Here is a 14,366-nt window from a genome sequence, read left to right on the forward strand (position 1 = left end):
CTAGTGCCAGGAAAACACTCGTTTTCCTGGCACTAGAGTGCCCTGAGGGTGCCCCCACCCTCAGGGACCCCCTCCCGCCCAGCTCTGGAAAGGGGAAAGGGGTAAAAACTTACCTTTTTCCAGCGGTGGGCGGAGAGCTCTCCTCCTCCGATCCTCCTCTTCTCCTCCCCGTCGGCTGAATGCGCACGCGCGGAAAGAGCTGCGCGCGCATTCAGCCGGTCACATAGGAAAGCATTCATAATGCTTTCCTATGGACGCTTGCGTGCTCTCACTGTGATTTTCACAGTGAGAATCACGCAAGTGCCTCTAGCGGCTGTCAGTGAGACAGCCACTAGAGGAAATAGGGGGAAGGCTTAACCCATTCACAAACATAGCAGTTTCTCTGAAACTGCTATGTTTATGAAAAAATGGATTAACCCTAGAAGGACCTGGCACCCAGACCACTTCATTAAGCTGAAGTGGTCTGGGTGCCTAGAGTGGTCCTTTAATGAATATGGTTGTCAGAGAAGGGCCATTCCTGCACTAAACACATGATATTAGACAATGGAGTAAAATGCCTTCCAGCCCAGAACTAGTCACACACACTCTCCTTGCAGCCATGGGATAACATGGGGCCTCTGGGAAGTCTGATTGGGGAGCTGGCTGTTGTAGAGGAGTGCCATTCCTAGCAAATCTCTATAGGACTACGCTACCCATCACACTCAGCCAACCAAAGAAGTGATCTGTGACTGAGCACCGTGGGAAGTGGGGTCCACAGCAGCCAGAGAGTTTCCTGTTCCACTCACCGCTCCCGAGCTGTTCCACTGGCAAAGATTGCACAGCAAGATTGCACAGCAAATGCTGATGCCAATCATTAATTGTGGGGATGTAGTATATGCACCTGCACTGCAAACCCACCTTAATAAACTCAGTACATTGTATAACTCATTCTGCCGATTTGTGCTACAATGTAATTACAGGACTCACCATTGTGACATGCTAAAATAACTAAACTGGCTGTCGCTGGAATCCAGACGCACCCTTCATCTTTCCAGCCTTGTGTTTAAGAGGTTTTCTGGAAAGCTCCCACCCTACCTGAGCAGAATGCTCTCCCCGGCTATTTCCACCTCTTATAACTGCCGATCCAGTACCAGCATACAAAAAGAAAGCAGCCCGATCCTCCTTTTCCTACAGAGCTCCGCAATTATGAAATGACCTCCCGCACACTTTCAAACCTTCCCCAAGCCTAAAGTCCTTTAAGAGATCCCTCTCTACACACCTCAAAACAGACTGCACCGGACATGGTTGATTATATATTTCCTACCTGTACTATGTTAAAATTTGTGTATGCTGTGTATCAATATTGTTTTTGTATTTTATTGTACCCTATTGTATCAATGCAATGTTTTGTGGACCCAGGACATACTTAAAAAATGAGAGAACTCTCCATGTATATTTCCTGGTAAAATATTTTATAAATAAATAAATAATAAATGTTCCAGTGAAACAGGCTAATGGAATACTCTAAATCAATTACTTTTGTGAGTTGTATTAGTTGTGACAGTGATGCAGAAGAAGGATTTCCCTGTTTAAGTTGTAGCACTACTTTTTTTTTTATTTCTCATAGTGACAGAATAAAGCAGGAGATCTGATAGAACACACAAGTAACTTGGTAATAGATTTAAAGAATGCTTTGCTGCAAAATCTTTGTTGCTGATCTAATCCTAAAATTTCAGCACCTCTGCCAGCTCTAGCACTCAGCATTTTACTCCCTACATTGAAGTACCAGATGGTATGCTACAAAGTAAAAAACAAACCAAAAAAAAAAACCTGAATGTGCAAGCTTGGGAAGGAGATGGGTGAGGCACATGAACCCAGGAAAGCAAGTTCATACTAAAAAACTGCCTGGAAATAATTTTTGCACAGTCCTCAAATGTATTTAACAATGACTAGCAAAGTGGCATCTGAATTAGCAAAACCATACAAAATCGCCATCATTCTAATTCAGTCAACTGCAACAAATTAAAGGGTCATAGAGCTATATATATAATATACCATCTTACAAAATAATCTTAAAATTGTGTTTTCACCTTTAGTGATCTTTCCATTTTTTGTAAATACCCCAAAGATGAGATCCTTAATATGTGTGCAGTAAGCAGGAAGGGCAGAGTGGGGGTGGGGGTAAAGGCAAATATACCGGAACCTCGAGGCTGTAAGAGCACAGCGTTCTACGCAAGATACTCCATAGACCAACTCTAACAATAAAGTGAGAAGTTGCCCATTCCTCATAGTCATCTAATGGAACTGACCAAACTTGACAGCAGAATCTCAACGTTGTTAATTTTATTCAACATCAAACTTGTACATAAGACAAAGTAGCTCCTATTCAATGAAATTTCAAAGCATTCAATGAGTAATTTATGAAGATATAAAAATTGTATTGTAGTGACAATCATATTAAAAGAGGAACTGCCACTACTCTGAAAGTTAGGCCGTTGATTAAAAACACTGAAAAAACCCTATAACTTTTGTTTTCTCATGCGATGATAATATATTTTATAATATATTATATGATATAATAATTCTAATAGGAGCCTGTGACTTCCTGACACACACACACACACACATACGCTCTCTCTCTCTCTCTCTAAATGAAGAATTACACACATTTTTATCTTAGGTCCCTGTCATTCATTGTTGTAAGCTCTGTACTTTGTACCTGGCAGTTAGCACCGAGAAAACATACACAGAAGAGAAAAAGCAAAAATTAATGTTGCTCTTTCTCATTTGCAATATTTGCCCTGGCCTTGCCTTGCCTGGATTACGATGCCACATAAATGGAAAACAAAATGAAGCATCACAAGAAAAAATATTTTATTTAACTGTGTAAATGCCAGATGTGTCAGTATCACTTTAAAGATTTACCAATGGACATCACAGTGCAGTTAATACATGGCATGCCGAGGGATAACATTGAATCTCTCTATGCTGACTGACAAGGGCAAATAGCGGAGTTTTTAGCAACTACTAACAAGGAACAAAGATGGAGTTGCTTAGTTACAAGACAGAGTAAAATACAGCAGTGTGGTTTTCTATATTTAATTTTATTTTTCACATCTTTTGAGCATATTTGTTAGAATAGGTAAACAGAATATTAAGCCTCCTGGTAACTGGCCGTTCCATTTAAGTTATGGACACTGTACACAAGTGAAACAAACATATCCACCCAGATAAGCAAATCATTGAATGCCATGTACACACATTGAATGGTTGTACACAGATATGCACAATTTTAACATTAACAAACTTGTTGAAAACTCAACAGGACAGGATGGACATTTGCAGATGATAACTGTGTACGCAATTTAAAAATGATTATTTTTTAACCCCAGATAAAATTTGCCTTTGACCAGGACTCAAGAGAAATTTACAACGATTTAAAGGTACACTATAGTGACCAGAACAACTACTGCTTAATGGAGTTGTTCGGGGGTATATAGCCAGTCCCTGTAAACATAGAAAAGGCAGTGTTTACATTGCTCCCTAAGGTCACTCAGATGACCACTAGAGGTGCTTCCTGGGTCAGTGCTGCACAACATGCAGCATTAATGCTCAGTGTCTCCACACTCTGCATGGAGACGCTGAACATTCCTCATACAGGTGCACTGATTCATTGCATCTCTACGAGGAGATGCTGACTGGCCAGCCCTGGTGGAACCACATGGAGATGGAATAAAAGCAATGTTTAATCTTATTTAAGGGGGGACCGAACACCTAAATATTGATTTTAACACTATAGGGTCAGGAGTAGACGTTTGTATTCCTGACCCTATAGTGTTCCTTTAATTATCTTGTCACACCCAATAGAAATCTTTACAGCGGCGATGTCGCAACTCAAAGCGTAGCCTTATGGGAAGTGTCTCACAGGCCGTGTGAGTTACTGATGCCATGTCCCATAGAAATCCCATCCTGAAAGTTAACCAAAGTGAATTCAGAGAATTGGTGGTGGTAGCTTTCGATGATAAATGCTACACCTTCTCTACAGCTTTGAAATAGAGAATTGTAAATTGCCATTATGTAACACAATCTGATTACAGACAGTGCCTTAAAACAAAACAACATTTTTTTACAAACATTATTCTGGAGCTGCGCTGGCTATTAGCTCAAGCTGTAACCTCACCACTTCATTAATGTGCTTCATCTAACTTTCTGCCTACTAAGCAACCTAACCACCATTGTTACAAATGCAGATTAAAGGGGAATTACATTGAGATGAAAGATGGGAACACTGCACTACCTTCAGAACAAGGATACTAAGCTGGACCGGAGGAAGGCCAGACCTGTCATATAGCTAATTGACAGATAATTGTCCAGGCACACAAGGTTCAAGCAGATTTATTAGGAGAATTTACAGGCTGCAGGAAAGCTAAAACATGCACCCTGAACTATCATGTGGGCTTCCATGCCTTTATTGGTCCTTTGCTCTTTTGCACAATATGGGTAAAACATACACTTTTTCCTAAGAGGAGAAGATTGGTGATCACAGTATTATTTAGTCCAGGAATTTACCCCACACAAACATTGTTTTTGTAAATTCTATAATAAATTAGATGTTCTTGGTGGATAATGGGTGATATGTAACAGCAGATTTTATATGGAGAACCGGTACAGAATGCATGTCTGTGCACCTATTTTCCTAAAACTGAATCTCAATTGAAAAATTTAACAGTTTGAGTAGCTAGATGAAAGAATTGCTGCATTGGGGTTGTTTTTCAGTTAAACAATTTTGACCTTAAAAATTGATATTCACTGTGAATTCACGTTAATTCTCACTGAACTTTTCCAGTGTCACTGTGCCAAATAAATATGGAGCCGATCTATATAGATGATGCACTGTCCATGGAAAAAGGCTGCGAATAAAGGCATGAATAAATTGAAATTGAAATAAAAAAAAAAAAAAAATATATAACTCTCTGAAGTCTGAGAACGACTATTTGATATAGCCATGATTCACTGATTAAACAGAAAAGTATAATAAAAAAACAAACAAAAAAAAAAAAAACACGTAGTATAAACTTTAACCTAACTTACATAATGTATTATTTTGGAATTATCCAGGGCAGAACAATAAAAAGAAATAAAAGACTCTGCAGTTAGCTGCCTTGTAACATTTTTGGTTTATTGACAGAATGGAGCAAAGCAGACTCAATTCGACAAAGAGTTCTGAAAAACGTGGGTGGCGCTGTGAGGCGGAGAAAAACACTATATATGAACTATTATTACATATGTCCCTTTATGCTGTTCTTATTTTATTTAACAATTGTTTTTAAACCTTATTTTTGAAAGTTACGGTTTTGTATTTGAAAGATTTGGTAGAAATGTACCACTTGAGCCTTCTATGTCTGTTTTCTTGTGTGTTGTTAAACTGTCATCATTATATCATTATGATAGTGAACTATGGGAGGGGGGGGAGGGGGGGAGACAGGGAAACCTGCATTATTGAACATTGTAGGGGTAAAAAGAAAAAGAAAAAAAAGACATTATTGTCACAAACCTGTTAGCTTTTAAAGCATTGCTAAAAATCCTCAACTATTAGCACCGAATTCCATGTTTGTTTACTCATCAGATTATTTCGTTTTAATTTCTTCACTTGTTCCTTCATGGTTTGTATTTTATATTTCTGTCTCTGTGCACGGCGTGTTAAACGTCTTATTTTCCGCTTCAGTTTCATGATACCAGGGTTTAGACTTGAAAAAGGAATGTCATTTTCAGTTTCACTGCATGCAACAGAGTAGTTGTGATCAACATGGTCACCGGGACTGCTCGCTTCGGAGTTCGGAAGCTTGTCGTCAGAGTTTATTGCATTGCAGCTTTTTTCTTGTGATTTTTGGATCTTCTTTGGATTTCTTCTTTTTAAAATAAGCTTTTTATCATTATCTGGCAATACACTGAAGACAGAAGGCACCGCGTCTGTTCGGAGGCAAGGAACCAATGTTCCTGGGAGCAAAGTGAAGTCATTTTCCGTAAAATGGTCACTACAGAGGGTATCAGATGGTTTCCAGTTTCTATGTTGAAATGAAGCAATCCATTTTTCAAAACGATCACGATCTTTGATAGGAAAGCTGACAAAAACAAAAAAGATTATAATTACATTGAATTACACTTTTATTGAGTTACATTATTTAATAATTTAACTCTGCTTCTTGAAGAAGGAACAAACTCCTCAAACATTTAATCTAGTAAATTATTCTTAGAGTCTGGAAATTCACTTTTTTTTTTAAAGAAGAGAAAAAAAACATAAAGAAACGTATTTTTGGTAAAAAGGATTGCTGCTTTGCCCATTGCGTTGGCATGCGATCTCTCCTTTCAAATAAACAAAGACAAAGAGATATTTCTGCAGAATTTCCATCATGCATACTTGACAGAGAAAACAATCTACCACATCAGGATTTTTCAGCTGCTTATCTGAAATATTAACAAAACAAAATAAACCTTGACAGGATCATAAAAATATATTTCACAAGTGACAGGAAAGCAAGTTATCCATTATCACGAGAAAATGCACATCTAGTGGGATAATACATCCTGTTACCTGCCTTAAAATAATAGAGATTGGGGAGGGGTTTCTGAATGACATTTAGATCCCAAGTCTCAATAGAACCAATGACACTGCACCCACCCTAAAACTAGTTAAAGGTAGCATTGAAACGGGGGCCTCCTGTAGCACTAATCTCACTTCCTCTACTCCCTTGTCAATCTTCAGTCACTGGAGCACGGCATTATCACTGAGAAATCTGCCACGGCTCCACCTGAGCGAGAAGGTGAAGGGAGATCTGTGACACTAATACAGATGATTTTGCTCACTTCCACTAGGAAAAGCAAAATGTGGACTCTCTTCCTCGGGGTGGGCAGTGGAGGAAACAGATGTCTCGGGGGAAAAACATTTCAAGCCTGGATTCCCTTGCGGTTTGGCATGGCTACTGTAGTCGTCCTTTTTTTAAAATTAACTGGATTGACAAATCCTATCAGCTGCTAATACATATGATGATAATAATACATTATTTTTTTAGTGTTTGTACTGGATGCTATAGATAAACCTTTTCACAGAATCTTAAAAAATAAGTTTAGTTTCCAAATAAATTCTGTTAGGAGAAAAAGCTGAGTATATATTCAGTAAGTAAAAAAAAAAATGCTTAATGTATAAAGATGACAGATATAATGACATTAGCTGAAAAATAGACTAATTATATTATTATAATAATAATAATAAAAAGTATTTTCTGTAGTTATTTTTGGTCCAATACAATCAATGTGTGTACTTGTATTTCATAAAGAAATACAGGACACACACCATGGATCTAATCTTCTCCTGGAGGTCAATCCAATTGGCACAACATGGGCAATACACTTGGGTGTATATAGCCCATGTTCTGCAAAGTATTTTTAGGGCGTTTGGTCCATAAGTTGCAGAATTCATTTAATATTATCAAATAAATTTAAAGTGTTGCCAGGCAGTTGTTGTACATTGGAGAACATAACATGTACATATTATATATGCTTCCTGGTTGCTTATTGCTATATCTAGGGTTGCCATCTGACTGGTATTTGGGGCTGTGTGGCCGGTGCCGGTATTGCAGGAATACCGGCAATGCAGTGGCCGGTATTTCTGTCTGATGGAACTCTGAATGGCTCTCCCAGATCTGCAGGTATCTCTCCCCATGCTCCCTGAGACAGGCAGAGTGGGGAGAGATACACAGTTGCAAATCTGGGAGATCCTCTCAGATCGATATTTAGCTCCGCCCCCTTCCTACTGCTTCCTCTCCTCACTCACACTCAGTGAGGACCAGGGCCGTCTTTAACGCAGGGCAAGAGGGGCAGCTGCTCCGGGCCCAGTTGTTCCTGGGGGGGCCGAAGGCAGCTGCCTCTTGAGCCCCGATGCCCACAATAATATGTTACATATTTTTTTTCCCTCCCGAGTCCTTCACTATGCGAGAGGCATCGCGCATAGTGAAGGAGTTGAAAGACTTACTTGCGCCTCCTCCTGACCTCCCCTGTCTAATGTTTACGCGTGTTACCATGATGTCAAGCAGAGGCGGAGTTGCGGCAACACTATGGCGAGCCCGGTCTCCCCCAATTGCAGAGCGGCGCCGCACACCATGAACCCTGAGCCCAGGCCCCAGAGCACTGATCCCTGAGCCTGCTGTCTTCAGAACTGTAAGTATTTAAATTACAGTAAATCACTGAAGATAAATTACTTGGTTGTTTTATGGGGGTAAAGGGGCTGGGTGGTTGGAGAAGAGGGAGTTGGGGGGCGGGGTTAGTACTGTACTATCTATCTACACATTGTTTACAAAAATAAAAGTAATCTGTAAAATACAAAGTATTTGTGTCAGAAGTTGTGCTTTTTTAATTTTTAGAATAATGATACAGCCATTTTATTTCATATATTTGTGCGAATATCGGTGCTGGTTGGAGGGGGTGAGGGGCAGTATTAGACAATCTGTATATGAATAAATAAAAAAATATAAAATTTTGTATTTTACATATTACTTTTTATATATATTTTTTTATACATATACAAAGTAATCTGCAAAGTACAAAATGTTTGTGTCAGACGTTGTGCCTAAAATCAAGCTAGGAATGTGCATATTTTATTTATTTAAATAATTTTTTAAATAATGATACAGACATTTTATTTCATCCATTTGTGCGGATTCATTTTTTCTTTATATTTAAGGGGCACTACAGTCACCAGAACCACAACAGCTAAACATAGTAGTTCTGGTGTCTATAGCATGTCTTTGCAAGCTTTTTAATGTAAGCACTGCCTTTTCAGAAAATAAAGCAGTATTTACAATACTGCCTAGGAATACCTCTAGTGGCCACTCATCAAACGGCCACTAGAAGTGCTTCCTAGTCCAGTGTTGCACAACGTGCAGCACTGGCATTCACGCTGAATACTTATGCGAAATGCATTTATTCAATGCATCTCGATGAGGAGATGCTGATTGGTGCACCGCAGTGTTTTGCCACGCATGCGCAATAGCCTCCCAATGCTTTCATATGGGAAAGCAGTGGGTTGGCTGTTATATACTCATGCACTGCACATTTTTGTGTGTGTTGTGGTGGAGGGTGTGATTGCATGCTAGGGTGTGGGAAGGCAGGACCCAGGGGGCCCAGGTAAATTCTTGCCCAGGGTCCAATTAATATTAAAGACTCACATACACACTCAGACAGACACACACACAGATACTGACAGGCACACTCACTGACAGACTCACACATTTTTATTTATGTCCACCCAGACTCCCTACCTTTGGGAGAGCTGGAGTGGATTCTTTCCCTGGGGTCCAATGGGGCTTGTGTAATCTTCATGCTCTGCTCCCTCCACACTGTTTATTGATTCCGAGGCCTGAGTGAGTTCATATTCAGGTTCATGGCACCACAGCAAGCTGCGTGAGGGAGCAGAGCAATAAGCGCAGTAAGATTTCTGCTACCTCGCAGCCCGGCTCCACGCGACCCCAGCCAGCCAGCCGCCTTCGTGCTCCCTTAGGCTGACAAACACCCAGGCTCCAGGACAATATTCCTAGTCGCCAGTTCGACTTGGGATTTGTCAAGTCCTGCCTTACCAAAACCCAGGTGGGTTACTGTCACCATGAGGAAAGTCCAGTCTACCCAAATGAGGACTTTTTGATTGATCTGGGTGGACCAGATCTGGAACAACCCTCTGCATGCGCATGGAAAGGACCTTGGTAAAGCGAGGCCCATATTCAGCAATGAGATGGGCCTTTAACTGGAGCATTGACATGGGACCTTCCCCTCTTTCGGGAGTATTAAAGTGGTAATGTCACGCCGAACTTACCTTTCTCTTATTGTGTCCACTTCTCTTCCTCTCTCAGAATCTGTTTTTCTTTTCTGATCTACTTTTCTTTAAAACAGAAGATGAAGTAGGGACTACTTTGTCTTATGTATTTTTCCTAAGCCTGACTTTCTCTGACCCAGGGAGGAGCTTTTGTCATCTCCATTTCCTGTATCAGACAAAGTTCCTGTGTCATAAAAAGTATGTCAGCTCCATTTCCTGTGTCAAAGTACTTGACACAGGAAATGGAGCTGACTTAAGCTGTTCCTTTAGTCTAATAGAATCAAGTGTACAAAAAAATACATAAAACAAAGTAATCCCTACATAACCTTCGAAATAAAGAAAAGAAGAACAGATTCTAAGAGAGGAAGAAAAAAACAATAAAAGAAAGGTCAGTTCGACATGACAGTGCCGCTTTAAGTATAGAACATTCTTTAGCTCTCTACAGGTTTACCATACTGAGCACTAAAATGTCACTAAAAACAAACTGGAATTTAAACAATGTCAGATTATCACAAGGTGAACTATTGATACACTAGATACCTGAGCAAGGCTTTTCAGAAACAAAGTTTAAATGCGTCTTACGAGATTTGGAGATGCCCTCAGTAAAGGAAATGTCTCGATACAATCAAAACAGACAAATTTACTCAGAAAAGTATTAAAGAATTGTATATGCATTTCATAAAAGTATTATAAAATATAAGTGATAACAAAAGTCTAATTATGCTAGAATAATCAATTTATTTTTAACCTTTTTAGTAAAATGCATTAGATAAACAAACAATCAGAAATATACCTGAAAAATTGTTTGCCGCTTTCTTTTAAATAACGACTATTGCAACCACACGCAGCACAAGTCATTTATGTGTTTTCGTCCTCAAGGGAATATGTATCTAAATGATTTTAAAAAAACAAAACAAAAAACAAAGAAAATAATAGCATATGAATCAGTGTTTTATTACTCTGTAAAAATGTTTTTTTTACAAATGTTTGATAGGGTGTTTGCACAAGCTACTCATGGAAAAATAATATATGTCAGGAAACATAACATGAGAAGTGTGACAATATTTAAAAAATACTAATTCCCACATTTGTTAGTTAAAACCAAATAAAAAAACTGAATTAGATTGCAAACATAAACAAGATATACATTATCTCACAAAATACACATCCCAAAAACAATGTTAGAGATCATCATAAAAGGTAATCAAGGGAAAACATGGTACCAGGGGCCTTGTTAGGTTCCAGAAACACCTGGGGCTTGAGCCAAAGAAAAATGTGATGACCCATATCTTAACATGGAGGTGGGGATAAGCTGATGAAACTCAAGTGCCTAAATAAGTGATTGTAGTAGAATGTCTCAAGTGATAAATATACCACTCCGACCCAACAATGGTACAACAAGATTGACTGGAACATATATAATCTTGACAATTAGCTATGCCCTCATTGCGTCTCTGGTTTACCAGGATAGAGGAGCTGATATTTGGCTCCTCTCCCCTCAATCAGACCTATACTGGGATATGTGTACAATGGTTTGTCACAATGATGACGACAGACTTTCAGGAGCTCTTATACAGTCCTTGACCTGCCAACTATCCTACTTTGGATGGTTAGAGCTGTGATCTACATCCCCGAGACCCTGAAACTCCTTTCCTCTCAACTCCCTCCTTCTCTGAAAAGGCAGCATTTACATTACAAAACCTGCAGGGACATGCTATAGACACCAGAACAACTACATTAAACTGTAGTAGTTCTGGTGAATATAGTGTCCTTTTAAAGCTAATGATACCTGCACTAATGATTGGATTGAACAATGTTGCGCTATGCCTTTCTTTGTACTACGTTTGCTTGACTGGTAAAGTTTTTGTCTGTGACAACTTCAATTTCAATAAACATTTCACACACAAAAAAAGAAGATATATAATATTTTTTGACTAACAAGGGTTGTCAGTGTTTCATTATGCATGTGGTTATTAAAGTTTTGACTCGTATTTTAATTGTCTACACTCATTTGGATCTCCCAACATAATTCTCATTTAAGACCTTGCTGAAATAAAAGCATGTTAAAGGATTTCTCCATGCATCAAAACTGCTACAGCCCACTATAGTGTTTATGATGTAAGGAGTATACTTGCTCTGTTTCACAATAGTGGGGTAAACTCTTTTACAATGTTTGCCTTCTTACCTGGGTCCCAGTCAGGCACCAAGTCACCTTCCATGTCTGGTGACATGCAGCTGGCCTTTGAAGAAATGCAGATATCATTCCCTCCACCATTCGGATGAAAGCGTTAGCCAATCAATAGAAGTTTGTGCATAAAAATTATGCACAGAATTGACATTAGCCTGTAACTCTTATTACATAGTTACATAGCTGAAAAGAGACTTGCGTCCATCAAGTTCAGCCTTCCTCACATTTGTTTTTTGCTGTTGATCCAAAAGAAGGCCAACCCCTCGCCCCCCCCCCACACACCCCCCCAAAAAATAAAATAAAAACAGTTTGAAGCACTTCCAATTTTGCAACAAGCTAGGGGAAAAAATCCTTCTTGACCCCAGAATGGCAGTCAGATTTATCCTTGGATCAAGCAGTTATTACCCTACATTGAAAGATTATATCCTTGAATATTCTGTTTTTGCAAGTATGCATCTAGTAGCTGTTTGAACATTCCAGGTGGAATAATGAGGCCCTTGGAGGTGGAGCTACACATCTGGCAGCAAAGGGATTAAAATCTGTATGTTAAGCATTTCATAGTGAAACAATGCATATACCCATGTCTCCCAGCAGTCCTCATTTCGGCAGGAGAGTCACAATTTTCAGGTCCTGCACCACTTTTGGGGACACCAGGGAACTCTCGCACATCATTATAGTGCTCACACTATGTTCAGGGCACTAAGACTCTGCTGGTAGCACTGAAAGGCAATTCAGGGCAGACCCTGCAGTAAGCACTGTTTCAGTGCAGAGCACATCTGGAAAGTATTCACATCAGAATGACCTGCCAGTAGAAAGTCTGCCCCTTTTGGTCAGAGCCAGTGATGCAATTGTGTCACTGGCCTGGTCCCATTATCCCATCTTGATTTGTTGATGGCCGAAGTTGGGAGGTATATATACAGACTCCGTGCACCATTCAAATTACTGAAGTGGTCATGGTGTTTGGAGTAACCCTTTAAAGCAGGCAAAGTTTCTCAAAGAAAAGCAATGAATTAGTGAATCAAAGAGGGTGTTGCATGTGTGCCAAGTGTCATTATTGCTTCTCTACAATCTGATTGAACACAGAAAATCAAGTGTTATGATCTCACTGAAGGAGAATCTGGTTGCAGTTAGGAGACAAGTCTGATGCTGGAACAAAGGTAAATTTAAAGGAACACCACAGCATTGGGAGTACAAACATGTATTCCTAATACTAATGGGCTGTCAGCAAATAGTGTATGTAATACACACATACATACACATATACACACACACACACACACACACACACACAATTAATTTGATGTACAAACACATTTATTCTACTGTAATGAACCATTAAAGTTGCATTTCAACAACTCTACAAACAGCCTGTCCACCCTGCCCCGACTCCTGATCCCATACCTCCCAGACTGGATAATTAATGTTCAATAAATGAGCATGGTTAGTTATGTTTTCAGTGCTGCTATTTTGGCCTCAAATCTATGCAATTCAGATTCTATTGAATAAAGTTTAATCCTGCAGCAGAAACAATATGGGCCATGACATTTAGGCTACCTATATAAACTATTACGTTTATCTGGACAGTGCTTCCTGGACACCCATCCATGAAGTTCACTAAGCATCAAGGGAAATATAGTTTAAAACTGCTGAAGCTACATACTTTAGCAAAATGAATAAAAATAAAGACTTTTGTATTTGTTATGTCTAAACAATGCCTTGCAACACACTGAAACTCAGTCTGCAGACATAGGCCAAAGAAAAAAGCCAAAGTGCAAAAATTGCTGAAGCCTTTCCAATGTCAAGTGATTTATTTGTGTCTAAAATTTGCAATTTGTCTTTCCATCCACCACAGTTCACGGTTTATTGAATAAACTTCAATGCAATAGTGTGTCTTACTATTACTGCTGTGAATGTGGCAGTCTTCCAGTGTAATGAGTGGCTCTATTCAAGCTGTTTAATACAATACGCTATAATGCTGAACTATAATTAACCTGTACGCGATAAACATTCAAATAATATCATTTAAAAAAAACACAAGCAAAGATTACAAACCAACAAAATGGCTACTTGTCGTCTGTGCGAGCCAGGTCTGCGAGACACTGATAGCAGGGCACACCTCTCCGCCACCGGATATGCAACCTGGTAACTGATCTCTATGGTAGAGCAGCCACTCTAGCCAGCCTCTAAGCTCTCTATGACACTTTCGTTTTGCCTTCAGAATTCCCTTACTGACTGCTTCCTGGTGCAGTGAGCGGACAGTACCTGACCAGGACGAACTCTCTATGACAGTGAGCGTCTCTCTTGCCAGTCATCTCGCTGCTCCGGGCTGCCGGAAGT

General features: G+C 39.5%; 1 protein-coding gene across 2 annotated transcripts; it reads right to left on the reverse strand.

Annotated features, from left to right (window-relative positions):
- Positions 1 to 5,137: 5,137 nt before the first annotated feature.
- Positions 5,138 to 14,364, reverse strand: LOC134614757 (THAP domain-containing protein 5-like). Of its 2 annotated transcripts, none has more exons than XM_063458890.1 (3): positions 14,292 to 14,364; positions 10,635 to 10,731; positions 5,138 to 6,101 (listed from the first exon to the last, which is right to left on the reverse strand). In XM_063458890.1, exons 2-3 carry the CDS (start codon positions 10,697 to 10,699, stop codon positions 5,555 to 5,557), a joined length of 612 nt encoding a protein of 203 aa, XP_063314960.1. In that variant the 5' UTR covers positions 10,700 to 10,731; positions 14,292 to 14,364; the 3' UTR covers positions 5,138 to 5,554. The 2 variants fall into 2 exon arrangements, with proteins under 2 accessions (XP_063314960.1, XP_063314959.1); XM_063458889.1 differs by lacking the exon at positions 14,292 to 14,364 and adding an exon at positions 14,082 to 14,184.
- Positions 14,365 to 14,366: the final 2 nt, after the last annotated feature.

This window comes from Pelobates fuscus, chromosome 6 (genome assembly GCF_036172605.1).
Source record: "Pelobates fuscus isolate aPelFus1 chromosome 6, aPelFus1.pri, whole genome shotgun sequence".
NCBI classification, from domain to species: domain Eukaryota; kingdom Metazoa; phylum Chordata; class Amphibia; order Anura; family Pelobatidae; genus Pelobates; species Pelobates fuscus.

What these genes read in the sequence shown, in the direction of transcription:
- LOC134614757 (XM_063458890.1), bottom strand. Translation starts at nt 10,699, where the DNA reads ATGACTTGTGCTGCGTGTGGTTGCAATAGTCGTTATTTAAAAGAAAGC. An exon ending in AGCGGCAAACAATTTTTCAG is followed by an intron (nt 6,102 to 10,634) that starts GTATATTTCTGA and finishes TGTTTTTGTCAG; the next exon opens with CTTTCCTATCAAAGATCGTG.